The 14,401-nt window shown below is 42.2% G+C and overlaps 1 protein-coding gene across 1 annotated transcript; it reads left to right on the forward strand.

Moving 5' to 3' along the window:
• The first annotated feature begins 1,036 nt into the window (after window positions 1-1,036).
• On the forward strand, window positions 1,037-14,388 carry LOC144210823 (sorting nexin-18-like). Its single transcript, XM_077737734.1, has 4 exons — window positions 1,037-2,156; window positions 5,562-5,855; window positions 7,029-7,411; window positions 11,764-14,388. The coding sequence occupies exons 1-4, from the start codon at window positions 1,420-1,422 to the stop codon at window positions 11,988-11,990; spliced, it is 1,641 nt and encodes a 546-aa protein (XP_077593860.1). The 5' UTR covers window positions 1,037-1,419; the 3' UTR covers window positions 11,991-14,388.
• The last annotated feature ends 13 nt before the right edge of the window (window positions 14,389-14,401 follow it).

A 14,401-nucleotide genomic window follows, 5' to 3' on the forward strand; every position in this document is an offset into this window, starting at 1 on the left:
CTTTTGGCATTCAGCCGTGATGGATACATCACTCCGAGCGGATCACTTACCTCTCACTGTAATTTGACAATCCTAACCCTCACGTCGACCAAAAGACCGGAAACCAACGGGGACCAAAAGACCGGCGACCAAACGTCCGAGCACCCCTGAATCGGTGCCCAGACGATCGCATGGCACAAGGAGATGGACAACCATGCACACTCACAGCAGTACCTGGAGGCAATTTAGAATGTCCAATCAGCATGCATGTTTTTGGAAGGTGGGGGAAACCGGAGTACCCAGAGGAAATCCACACTTGGCTGGGGAGAATATGCAAACTCCATACAGGTGCCCTCACATGTTTAATAAATGAACAAATACCAATAGCGTTCATTCCATATGGCTTTACCTTAAATCAGGGGTGGGCAATTAATTCCACAAAGAGCTGCAGTGGGTGCAGGTTTTTGTACCAACTCATTAGAGGGAACCTTTTCACTAATGTTGTATGCTAGATATACATTCAGTGGATTTATGTCCGGTGCTTCTTGTTTCAACAAAAATCTAATTGGATAAACTGTCTGTTTGGATTGGTTGGGACAAAAACCTGCACTCACAGAGGCCATTGAGGACCGGGTTAAATACAAGTGTGATTTGACACTTACCTCTAGCGTCTCAAACTTGTCATTACATGTGCTATATTAGTTATATCAGAATTGGCTAAGCCACAGAGCAACTAACTAGTTACAACAAACAATACTACACAAAAAAACTAACTACAACTGTCCAGCGCATTATTCTAAATTTATTTTAGTTTGTGAAATATTTATGACGTATGGGCCCATTTTGTGTTTGACAACCACAGTAATTTCTCAAGAAAGAAACGTTAGATTTTCCCCAATACATTGCTATTTATTGACTGATTGCATGATTAGTCGTTTGGTCCCATCCTGTTGCAATGTGTTTTCGTCTATAAAATAGTTCTGTGGTTTTTCCTAACTTGTATCAGGCTCCGCCCCTTAGCGCGTCTACGTGTTGGGGCTCGATGGCTTTAATTTACAATCATCTAGACGAGGGAGGAGGTCGTCGAAAGAGAAAACTTCGCTCATTTTTTTTAGCTGAAATAAAACAGCTGCACAGTCACCGCTGGTCTATCCAGCTTTGTTTACTTTTTTTTCTTATAAGAAGTCCTCCGGACGGCCGTCATCTTTTTCTTCGCTCGCCGGGCTGATGAGGTTGGACAAAACGAGTGATCTTTGAAGCAGGAGTTCAGAGAGGAGAAACGAACTCGTCATTATCTGATATAATCAGAGGGCTAAACTGACGGAAAAGTTCGCCGCCTGTCGAAAAGTCAGTCGAATCCCCCCACAGATCTCTATGTGGGGAATGCGTGGCGGATGGTGAGTTGTTCCAGAGAGAGCAAGAAGTAATCTTGGTGGAAGAATGGCGCTGAAGGCAAGAGTGTTATACGACTTCCACTCGGAGAACCCAGGGGAGATCTCCATTAGTGAGAATGAACTGGTGAGCTTGTTCAGCGAGGAAGAGCTGGAGGGCTGGTTGGAAGGGAAAAATAGCAGAGGGGACGTCGGCCTTATCCCGGCCTCCTACGTGGAGATCATCAGGGACCATATCACCTCCAACAACAACAATGGATTCTCCCCTTCCAAAGTCGAGACCATAACCCAGCCCACCTACGTTCAGCGAGGACCCGAGGCGGGGAGTGTCGGCAGTGGCGGCAGCTTCCACACCAGCCAAGGCAGTGATGATGACTGGGACGATGACTGGGATGACGTTTCCCCGGGCAGCGAGGTCATGCGGGGTCCGGGAACGTCACCCTCCTCTTTGTACCCGATGACCACCTCCCTGCCTGCCAGACGTAGCGGTTCCCAACAACCTCAGGCCAAGAGTTCCGCGACGGTGGGGAGGAACCTGAACAGGTTCTCTACTTTTGTCAAGTCTGGAGGAGAGGCCTTCCTTCTTGGGGAGGCAGCTGCTTTTGTTAAAGATGGGGATCGGATCTGTGTGGTGATGGGCAAACATGGACCTGAATGGCAGGATGACCCATACCCATTCACTTGCACCATTGATGATCCTACTAAGCAGACTAAGTTCAAAGGCATGAAGAGTTACATGTCCTATGGCCTGACACCCACTCACACCAATATTCAAGTCAACCGCAGGTAGGGTGTACTTCTTCTTCTTCTATTCTCACCACTCCTTCACACCATTCGACCGCTGATGTTTCTGTGGCTTGGTCCCTCCGTTGTTCTCAGCAAATGGCAAAAGCAGAGCCAAGTGTGACCTTTTGGCCCTGGGAATAGCGTGTTTCCTGTGGAATTCCTCAGTGTAATTTCTCATTGTTTCGATGTCTTTCGTTTTTTCCAACGTCCCAAAGCATTTTCCTACACATAATGCTTTAGGTGGAGTTGTAGTCATGTACAGTCTTACTTCTTCTCAGAATGCCTCTGGGTACGAAATGTTCAGGTTACAACATTTTTTAATATGCAAATGGGTGACTCAAGATATGAAAAGGACCCAGGTTACGAAATCCCCTCAAAAGTAAATGCATTTCTTTATCCATTATTTTATTTTGAAAATATTGTCGCAGATGCAATGATTCTCACTTTAGAGACCTGCTACCCTCCATTGGGCTCTCATTTCATCCCTCACTATCAACGTATAAGTTTTTCCCATATTTTATACGTTTTTTCATCATTTCAAATTGTGTACGCCGTATAACAACTTTTGCACGTTAATTTTTTTTAAAGTACATTTTCTTGTTAAACCGATCTCATTTTACCCATTTCGTCTCGGTCACTGGTCGCAGAGGAAAACAGCATCATCAATTGCTGATTTTGTCATGCTTTGAGCAGTCATGTCCGCCTTTCCACTATATAGCTCGTACCCTGACAGTGAAGCTGTTATTGTCACACAGCGACATCTACAGAATCTTGAATTTAGTGCATACAGAAGGCTGATGGCATCCTGTTCACTTTAGGGAAAATGGTAAACTATGTGCCAAGTTATGTTTGTTAAGGAAGCAATTGGCCAAGGTTAACAGGTATGCATTTCACGTCCAGGTGTCGTCACGTTTTAGGCTGAAATCAGTTGCCACAGATTTTAGCTCCCCATGATCCGGAATACTCATCTCATCTCATTTTCTGAACCACTTCATCCTCATTAGGATCGTGGGGGTTGCTGGAGCCTATCCCAGCTAACTTCGGGCCAGAGGCGAGGAACACCCTAAATCGGTGGCCAGCCGGGTGCGGGGCACAAGGAGACGGACAACCATTCACGCTCACACTCATACCTAGGGGCAATTTAGAGTGTCCAATCAGCCTACAATTAATGTTTTTGGAATGTGGGAGGAAACTGGAGTACCCGGAAGAAACCGACGCATGGCTGGGGAGAAAATGCAAAATCCACACAGGTGGACTGACCCGGACTTGAACCCAGGACCCCGGAGCTGTGAGACCGACACGCTAATCACTCGTGCTACTGGGACACATGCTAAATTCTAATTCAAAGAATGTATCATTCTGTTTGGGACTTCATTTGTAGGGCGGTCCAGCGGATGAGTGGTTAGCGCATGACAGCTCTGGGGTCCTTGGGTCAAATCTAGGTCGGCCCACCGGTGTGGAGTTTGCATTTTCTCCTTGGGCCTGTGTGGGTTTTCTCTGGGTGTTCCGGTTTCTTCCGACATTCCTAGAACATGCATGGTAGGCTGATTGGACACACTAAATTGTGAGTACACGTTTGTCCGTCACCTTGTGCTCTGCGAATCGGCTGATCACTGGTTCAAGGTGTCCCCCGCCTCTTAATGCAAACCCAGTATTATTGGTTTTATTATGGAATACAAACTTGAAAGTAGGTCCGTACAAGTTCAAACTTCACCATATCATGCCCCCTGGCTCAAAAGAGTTTATAGATTCATCTTGGTCTCCATTCATATAGGAGCTACTGAATGGTAAATACCTTACATCTACCACTCCTGGACTCTACAATCTTGGCAATTGAAAATCTAATATTTAACCATCTGAAATAAAAACCACGATTTTTAATGGTGCACTTGTGACGATTCTGGCTACGACAAAAAAAACGTTGTATTGATTAAATGACCTAAGATTACGATACACACTTAAATGGGTGTAACCTGTAACCTTGTTATGCTTTAAGCGAGGCAAAGGTTTTAATGTATTCCACCGTGGCTTTCAAGTCGGGACTTGCTGCTTTCCCGTGCCTCACAACCGAGTTTTCCCAGTTCGTTTTAAAATGATCGAACCAGCCATGACTCGCTTTGAAAGGTTCTGCTGGTGTCTTTTTCAGATGCTTACTTTGCTTTCAAGTCCATGTAGATTCTACTGGCTTTTTTTGCAGATTATGGACTCGGTCGCACTATTTCCTGCTAACTGTTTATCTTTTACCTATACTAAACAAAGGCTCTCTATCATGTTATGAATGTCACTGCACAGCTAGGAAATGATGGTTAGCCCTCCATTACATTGGCTTGCTTGTTGTATTTCCCTTAATTTTGCACTGATTAATGCAAAAAATGCAATCTGTTCGCTCGGTGCTGGTCGCATAAACTGCCTCTCGCACACTCGGCCACATAGCGGCCGCATCAGGAACTGTTTCGTATGGTCGTTGTTAGGGTTATTATTGGTACTATTATAAATTTGCTGGCAATGAAGAACGCTTTGCTCTATTCTAAGAATATTAATCATTATATGTATATGTGCTTCCAATGAATAACCGTGATAAACAACGGGAAGGTCACTCCTCTATCCAGCTGGACTTATCAGAGTTGTTTTGAGAAACATCAACCTCTCACACAGAACTCATACCGAAGATCCGGGAAGACTCTCAATTGTTTTGACTTCAACTTTGCACCAGGAGAGGGGATACCGCTTCCCCTTCAGGGACTTGCAATTGTTTTGATTTCTGAAGATCCGACAGACCTTCAATTGTTATGTAATAGATGATGCTTGTTGTTTAATCTTATGTAATAAATGGGCAGGAGAGGATTCAATTCGTTAGAATGATCTGGTACGAAGGCGCTTGAGGATCGATTCTCTCTTGCAAGAAACCCGGTTACGAGTCAGATGCCTCTACTGTTGAAAGGTAAATTTGTATCTTAAGGCAATTAGCGCATTGGCGGATCAGAGTTTGGCGCGTCAACGGATGAGTGATTAGCGAGTCGGGCTCACAGCTCTGGGGTCCTGTGTTCAAATCCAGGGTCAGTCCACCCGTACAGAGTTAGCATGTTCTCCCCGAGCCTGCGTGTACTCCGGTTTCCTCCCACATTCCAAAAACATGCATGGTAGGATGATTTGACACTCTAAATTGCCCCTAGGTATGGGTATGGGTGTGAGTGCGCATGGTTTCCGTCTCCTTGTCCCCTGCGATCGGCTGGCCACCGATTCCTTGCTTCTGGCCCACAGTCAGCTGGGATATGCTCCAGCACCCCCGCAACCCTAATGAGTATTAAAGCAGTTCAAAAAATGAGATGAGATCTTAAGGCAAAAATGTGCCCGGAATTTTACTCGTATCTCAAATTTCTCATATGTTGTTTCCAACCTCTGCAGGTACAAACACTTCGATTGGCTCTACGCTCGTCTGGTGGAACGTTTTCCAGTTATTTCGGTGCCGCATTTGCCGGAGAAGCAGGCCACTGGTCGCTTTGAGGAGGACTTCATCTCGAAGCGAAGGAAAGGACTTATTTGGTGGATGAACCACATGACCAGCCACCCTGTACTGGCTCGCTGTGACGTTTTCCAGCATTTCCTCACATGCGGGGCAGATGAAAAAGCGTGGAAACAAGGAAAGAGAAAGGCAGAGAGGGATGAGCTTGTTGGAGCTAATTTCTTCCTCACAATCAGGTATGAAGAGCTTCTTACTAATTTAAAGTGTCTCTGAATTAGACCTTGGTGCTAAAACAATAACAATAATTATTGTCAGCTTTTTTTTTTCAACAATATTGAAACTTTCAATAATATTCGATACATTTCAACTGTAATTATACCACGCGGACACCACATAGAACCGGGGGCGCTAATGCGACGTGAACGCTGGTTTCAGACCAACGTTCAATAAACTAAGATAATGGTAATGAACAAACAGCTATTTATAGGATGGTTAGCAATAGACCGGCTAACTTGGAGCATGAAAGCAAAATGACTATATCACAGCCAAAATTAGCCTTTGTGAGATGCAGGACAATACCAAACTAACCCACTAAAAGATCCTGCTGAAGTTTCCCTGTCATCTCTTTTATTTTGTTTTCATATGCCTCTTAAAATACCTGTGCACAAAACAGCAAAATTGACAATTTTCTTAACCCATTCAAACCCAGTCTCCTCCTCCTCATTTGAGAACAGCCTGTAATTCTTTTCTCATTTGATATCAAGTATCCCCATTTTATGTAAATGTTATGAAAACGATGCAGAAATCTAAAACTTGTTAGCTTGGGGTAACTTCATTCAATTCTATTTTAATGTTTTATTATTGTCCAGGCCACAATCCATTCGCAAAGAGTTGCTATCTAGTAGCCAGCGTAGCTAGCCCGGCGCTGCCTGCCACCCTTCGTAAATCTGTGTTGGTATCGATGTCCAGGCCACAATCCATTCGCAAATACTAGCTAGCTAGTAGGTCGCGGCAGGAGTTCTTTTGTAAATCCAGCCGGAATGACGGTGAGTACCAAATCAGTGTGCTCGCCGGCATACTGGGTGTATTGACAAAATAATTATATATCCCTGCAGTCACTACGCAGTGCTTTTTCTAAGGGGAAAATACTACAGTCGGGGTCTGCTTGCCGTAGAGGATGGTGTACCCTATCGACTGATTTATTTTATTTTATCGTGATAACAATTTTCTTATTGGTCCATATATAAAGCGCACTGGATTATAAGGTGCCCTGTCTATTTTGGAGGAATTTTAAGACTTTTAAGTGTGCCTTATAGTCGTGAAAATATGGTAGTTCCCGAATACCGTTTCTGCTCAAACCTGAGCAAGAGTATGGATACATTCCTAAAAAATGTCTCTCCTCCATCAAGCACACCTTCTGCCCCGCTCGATCTTCAAGAAGTGGAGAGCAAAATCGAAGGCTTTAAGACCTTTACGAAAAGGATGGACGAGAACATCGTGGTGGTAAACGCCACTATCAATGATTTTGCACGCAAGCAGATATCTGGATTCAAGAAGGAATATCACAAAGTCGGACAGTCCTTCAAGCTTCTCTCACAGGCATTCGAGCTTGATCAGCAGGCCTACTCAGGAGATCTGAATAAAGCCATCTCTTATACTGGCGACGCCTATGAAGCCATAGGGGATTATTTTGCAGATCAGCCACGCCAAGACCTGGACCCAATTTCTGATCTGCTGGATCTTTACAGAGGACATCTGTCCAACTTTCCTGACATCATCCATGTGCAGAAAGGTCAGATAACCCGTTCCATCTTTTTAATATAAGATCTGAATAATTGTTCTCCTTTCCAACAAATAGTTTTCTTTAATTTGATTCTGTTCTTGAATTTCTATCACCAGCTGTAGAGGCAGCTTCTCTCTACCTTAAGACAAACATTTCTCTCCCATGTGACTAAACATCTGTTAAATGTGTTTGTTTTCTTCCAAAGTATTTTTTTTATTAAACATTACATTCTTTGGCACCCAATGAAAGCATATCATGTGGGTACAACTAACCAAAAAGAATGGACCGTGATTGAACTTCCATTCTTTAAAAACAATGCATCAAACCACATTATTTACCAGAAAAAATAATGGAAAGAAATGCCATGTTCTTTGAATTTTTTATATTGCTGTTAAGTTAACCACACAATGAGAACCACAAAAAGTGATTTTAAATCTAGCTTTGGTATGTTTTTTATGTTACGGAGTCGTGTTTTCAACAGGTCTGTTTTTAAAAGGTCTTAAAATAATAATAATAAGTTACAGCAATCGTTTTATCCTACCACCCAAACTGGATTGGACATTTCTCGCCGTCAATGGCAGCCAATCAGTAACTTGAATCTTAGCGGAATAAATGGTATCAAGAAAAGCACCAAGTGCCTCATAGTTTACTTTCAGCACACACAAATCTTGCACCCCCCAACCCCAGGCTAGCATTTCATCTGTTTTCACTTATGGAATTGCTAAGTCAGTGTAGTGAGACAACATGATATTGAGAAAAGTTTGCTGTACCTTGGGTACCACGAACACCGGAAGTGAGTCATTTGAAAGCACACTACAAGCAAAACAAACAGGAGTTAGCTTGTTGATTCCCTTCCGATGGGGAGGAGGGAGCCTCTGCTGGCACACAAAGTCCTGACGTTTGCCAAACCTGGAGGCACCGTTTCTATAGTGCACTGAGCTCTGTTCCCCAGATACAAAAGCAGCCTGAATGCCTCTAGTCTCAATTACAGACGGCTCTTTCTGCACTCAGCACCAAATACTGTAACATTTGATTCTACTTTCTGCTAAAAAGTTCAACAACGTATTACATGACACCACAGATGCTGACCTCATTTTAGTCCAAGAATGTGGACTGTTATTCATGGTGTCGATGCTGACAAAGCAATAAAAATAGTGATACTGTCATCCTTCACCACTTGGCGTCTGCAACATTCATGGCTTCAGTTCAATGCGCTTTTTTTATAAATAGGTATAAAAAAAAACCTTCATAAAAATTAATGTTGAAACTCACAAACGAAGACACTTCCCTGTCTTCCTCAACGAAAAGTAGTATATAGGCCATTCGCACTGACTAACAAGTAAAAAAAACACTGAAAAAATGCAACACTCCGCCCAATGCTCGTAGAGACATTACACGAGGGAGTTGCGACCACAGAGACATTACACGAGGGGGTTGCGACCACAGAGACATTGCACGAGGTAGTTGCGGAAAGAGAGACAGTGCCCATGATGTTCTGATGAGCAGCCTCTCGCGTCCGCTGTCTGCTCGTATATCAAAATTCGTCTCGTATCACAAGATAAATATTTCCTCAAAATTGTACTTGTATCTCAAATTGCTCATATGTCGAGGTACCAGTGTACTTTAAGTACCGTACTCACCGTGAAAATAGCTAATCACCACTGGATTTAATAATAATAATAATAAAGAAAACTGTTTTTGTGAGCCTTACTCCAAGTCCTCTTCGGCATTTGGATCATCCATGGAATCTTCAGGAGGCTCCGAGTGAGCAGCAGAAGGAGCTTTTTTCTGCGAGAGATTTTCTGTGCACAAGAAAAATATGCATAAATATTGCTGGTGGTATTGTTGTCTTGACACCGTCAACACGATTGTCCAATGCGATGGTTCCGACCAGGTTGTTATCAATCTCTTGGTGGAGTCTCCTTCTGAGTGGCCCCATGCAGTGTGTTGACATCCTATCGTCATGCCAGCTTCACAGCCGCATCTACGACGTAAATCAATCACAATGCTGGTTTATTTTTTTATTCCTTGGAGTCGGAGGCGAGTTGTCTTGGTTCACACGAGAATTTGCAGTTCCGCATCTCAGAAGATGCTAGCTTCGGGCTGAGCACAAAATGCTGCCAGCAATGTTCCCTCGAAGCTGCGCAACTGCCGTATTTTCACGACTATAAATCCACTTCCTAGCAGCATTTAGTGATTAAATACAAACACTGCAGCTTTTTAGATATCCGAACTGGGCCCACAATTGAAATATAATCTAGGAATATAGCCATATTTGACTCACTGAAAATCCTTTTTAACTGTACACAATATCCATCCTCCTTTCTTTCTTCCGCCTTTTCTATCGCCGTCGAAGCTAATAATGAAGGTCGAGCCTGTTCTGTCGTATTTCTGGCATAGTCCGTCTTGAAAATGGCTTTAAATCAACACAGCAATATATTTGCTTGTGCAGCTCGCTCCAAATACATCTTAGTAACTCTCATAGTTAGCGCACTGAAAGTGGCGGACACACCCTTTTCCTGGCTGTAACAGGCTAGCTAGCTTTGAAGTCGACCGCCCTTTCTTAATGATGTCCCTTTTTTCTGGAAAAGTCCGTCTGGAAAATAGCTTTGTGAGCAAATCTGCAACCAAATCCATTTGTTTTCCTCCGTCGGCCATTGTGGGTGGAGTTTGTGATCTCTGGCCGGCTCACTTTGGCTTGGTCCGCCTACTAGCCAATCATAGTTGGTGAAAGCGATGACGTATCCCTCTGCCTGCGAAAAGTCCTTGATGTCACCAAATCGAATTGTAATTGGTTATAGCAACAGTGTTATTGACGCTTGTTTAATGCAGCATAGCCCGCAGAACTGATTGTGAAGGCCTTGAGGCAGATTTCTGACCCTGGCAACAAATAATGGCTGAAATGTGATTGGTTAAATGCTTCAATATGTAAACACACATCTGGAAGCAGTGCAACCAGGGGCAAAAACAATGAAAGGAAGCTAACAGACAATTTGGAATTCTTTAATAAGTATTGATGGACAAAATATAATATATGATTCAGATATTTCTGTCATTATGGTCTCTATCCCTCAGTATTTTCTGCGGAGCAATATTGTGAGAACATTACAAACTGTGTGAAACATTGTTGACCTAAATGTAGCTGTGCAATGTCAATCCGAAGGTTCAAAGACTAACATCTGATTTGAATGAGGCCAGCCAGATTCCTGGGCCTCTTTTCCAATGTTGCCGTTGGACGGCAGGAATGCAAAATAGAACAGTCTCTAGATTACTTTCCCCTCCTCCTCTTTTTTTCTCCTTGCACCCCCTCTTTTTCTTTCTCACCCTTTTCCTTCTAGTTTGCTATGTTGAAGAGAAGCGACCCAGACATTTCCCCCACTCATCAACAGTACAAAGAACAAAGTTCATCTTAAAAGCTGGCTAGCTGGAAAAAAAGTGTGGAGTCTCAGTTATAAGATCAGATGAGATGAGATTAAAAAGATCACACTCTTTTGCTTTCAACACAAGGTCATAGAGGTCAGCGTGAACTAGCCTGTGATTTCTTCTCGTTAGCGCTTCAGTCTAAGGTTCCTCTTCTTTTTTTCCAGACTTCATGTCTGCCAAAAATGCTGTACTTCCCTTTTAAAAGTTGAGTCACTGAACGTTTTAACACATCAGTCAGCACAGGGAATGGAAGGATGTCTGCTATTCAATGCAACTAATTTGACAGTTTTTCACGTAAAACTAATCAAATGAGCAATTTCATTATCATGATTACCAAAAAAATGCACGAGGCGACTGGTTTGTTGTATGTTCTATTAATTGTTACGTTTTTGTCCAGAACATGTTTCTGGGCAGGGCGTCGACCTTACGGTGGGAGTCCCGGGTTGAAATCCATGTCGGTCTACCTATGTGAAGTTTGCATGTTCTCCCTGGGCCTGCATGGATTTTCTCTGGGTACTCCGGTTTCCGCTCACATTCCTAAGACATGCGTAGTAAGCTGATTGGGGATGGTTGTTTGTCTCCTTGTGCCCTGCGATTGGCTGGTCACCAATTCAGGGTGTTCCCTGCCTCTGGCCCAAAGTCAGCTGGGATACTCCAGCACCCCCCACAACCCTAGTGAGGATTAAGCGGTTCAGAAAATGAGATGAGATGACACATGTTTCCACAATCTTTCCAAATGCCAGTTGGTGTTTGTTTTTCATTCAAACTTATCTTTCTGTCTCTCTTCTCGCCTAAAAAAACAACCATACATTTTTCATTTACTCATAGATTCCTAACACATGAAAGCTTATATGATGTAATTTTTTTCCCTTTCCAAATCAATTTATTTTTCTTAGCCACAGAGGATAAAAGCTAATGTTATTTTCCTCTCGTTCAAGGTGCACTGACTAAGGTGAAGGACTGTCCCACACAGGGAGGTGAACTCCACGACCGCTGCAACATTATTTCATGCGCCACGCTTGCTGAAATCCAGCACTTTCACCGCACGCGCGTGCGAGACTTTCGAGCGCAGTTTCAGCACCACCTCCAGGAGCAGATCGGCTTCTTTCAGAAAATTACAGCCAAGTTGGAAGACGCGCTCCAGAGGTATAACAGCGAGCAATAGGATAAAGAAACAGAAATTGAGGTTTGGAGGGAGACGGGTGAAAGGTGGTTTTAACTAATAAGTAGAGGAATGACTGATAAACTTCTAAGAGAACATTTCAACACATGCATGAGGGGACCTAACGTCATCAGGAAAACTACAAAAAAGGCTAAATGAAGAGTAACAATGTGAAGGGGATCTTTTAATTCTAATCTACATGCATTTGACAACTCGGTGCAATTTGCAAAATTTGCAGTCTAGTTACCCCCTCTTTGCACAAATCATATCAACTGGATGCTCTAAGACTGAATATTTCTTCATTATTACGGTATAATATCTAGATAAAAGCACAAAAGTGACAATGGTGACTTATGCTTTAGATTTCCATGAAACTCGGTGGAGTATATGAGTAAAACCATATTTTTCACACTATAAGTCGCATCAGCCAAAGAACACACAATGAAAAGGAAAAACAACCTTTAATAAGCATAAAATATATATTATGTAAGTCGCATTTTTAGTGGGGCAATCTTTTATTTTGTCACAAACCAAGAACAAATATATGTTAAAGTAACAATAGTAAATGGAAAACAATCAGCTAAATATGCATTTGTAAATACAACCGTTTTTCAGATAATCATAACCTAAAAAGAACATAATACTGTCATTTATTATGGCTTCAACTTTTGTTGAAAATGTTCATAAAAATGTCAAAATTAATGCTGAAACCCTTCAGCCGAAGACAGGGGACCTCGACCTGGACAGTTCATGAGGCGCATATGTACAATATATCACAAATGAACAGTATTTCCATAAATAAATGAGCATAACACATATTAGACTCGATCCGTAACCCCATGACGTTGCCTTTCAAGTACTATTGTCTTTGTTTTAAGAACAGGGTTTAAGTTATGCTGACGTAAAATCAACGTTGAGTGAGATTTTTGTCATGATTGTGCTATTCGCTCTCCAAAGTAAAAATCTGACATTTGTATGTTCACTAGCGGATAGGTGACACCAGCATTGAAAGCCTGCAGGTCAAGTTACCCTTCATTATTTAGTCCTTCTCTCTAATTCTTTTTTATATTTTTTCTTATGTTTAATAATACTCTAAGCCTGGTTTTAATCTCGTTATTCTGCGACTCATGTTTTTCGAACGTAATTTTTAAGAATGTCTAGCTTCTCAGGTATAGTTTTTCTAATTTCTAAACATTTACCTAACCATACAAAGAGGGCTGTAGAACCATGCAAATATACTGTCGCTGATTTATTTTTAAGAAATAAACATCTGTCAGTTGGCCTGGTAGATGAGTGATTAACGCATCGACCTCACCATTCTGAGATCGGGGGTTCAAAACATGCATACTTCAACACTCTACTCTAAATTGCTCCTAGGTATGAGTGTGGCTGTGAATTGTTGACTGTTTCTTTAAGCCCTGCGATTGGCTGGCCACGAAATCAGAGTGTCTCCCGTGTGGTGCCCCAAGTTGGCTGGAAAAGGCTTCCCAGTCCCGTTGTTATCCTTAAGGTGGATAAGTGGTACAGAAAATGAATAAAAAACATTTTTGACCACAGCAGTAAAATCAAATGTTTTTAAGCAAAATAAACAGGAAGACAAACACATTCCCACATTCCCAAAACATACATGGGAGGTTGTTTTTTCATTCCTCATAGATGTAAATGGGAGTCTGACCTTTTTTTTTGTTTTTTACAGTTGTACTAAATAAGCCTGTTTTGAAGTTTCTGACCCCTTTAATGCAAATAGCTACTGGTCGTCCCACCCTTCCCTCAAATGTCAATGCAAGTGTGGGTTTGCTTTACCATGACAATCAGGGCAGAGCTTGTGGGTGTCTATTGGCTGCCCATAGAGGTTTCCCTTATAGTCCCACTTGCATCGAAAATGGTTTATCGCCAAACCATAAAAAATGAACTCGTCATTTGTGACAAAACGGTGAAGCCAAAATTAGAGCACCTCGCTTCCAGAAATGCTTTTCTGCATTTTCAACATGAATAAATTGACAAAGTTGGACAAGTTTTCAGTTTGTACGCACACGGTTTCAGAATACAAGCAATTAACTCTTTCATAGATAGATGTTCAATCATGTGACTTTTAATCCTTCTGCTGGAAATTTAAATTAGTATGCCCATATTCACCATCCAATGCTTTTAAACTGTGAGCACATTTGTATATTTGCTGCCATCCACAGGTCAAACAGATTGGGATTCTTTAGCCATCAATAGCAGCCAGGACACCAAAAAAACTTTTCCATAATGCAAAAAAACTGTCAATGTGTCCCTTACGGTTGTCTACAATACAGTAATCCCTCGATTATTGCGGTTAATGTAGACAAGACACGGCCGCGAGAGAACAAAAAACAAAAAAACTCAAAATAGGGTCACCCGAATTTTGAAAAATAATATATATATATATA

Source organism: Stigmatopora nigra, chromosome 17, assembly GCF_051989575.1.
Source record: "Stigmatopora nigra isolate UIUO_SnigA chromosome 17, RoL_Snig_1.1, whole genome shotgun sequence".
NCBI classification, from domain to species: domain Eukaryota; kingdom Metazoa; phylum Chordata; class Actinopteri; order Syngnathiformes; family Syngnathidae; genus Stigmatopora; species Stigmatopora nigra.

Bases quoted from the DNA above. Each gene is read 5' to 3' on its own strand.
- LOC144210823 (XM_077737734.1), top strand. From the start codon at position 1,420: ATGGCGCTGAAGGCAAGAGTGTTATACGACTTCCACTCGGAGAACCCA. The intron at 2,157-5,561 runs GTAGGGTGTACT...CAACCTCTGCAG, and splicing joins AATATTCAAGTCAACCGCAG to GTACAAACACTTCGATTGGC. The intron at 7,412-11,763 runs GTCAGATAACCC...CTCTCGTTCAAG, and splicing joins CATCATCCATGTGCAGAAAG to GTGCACTGACTAAGGTGAAG.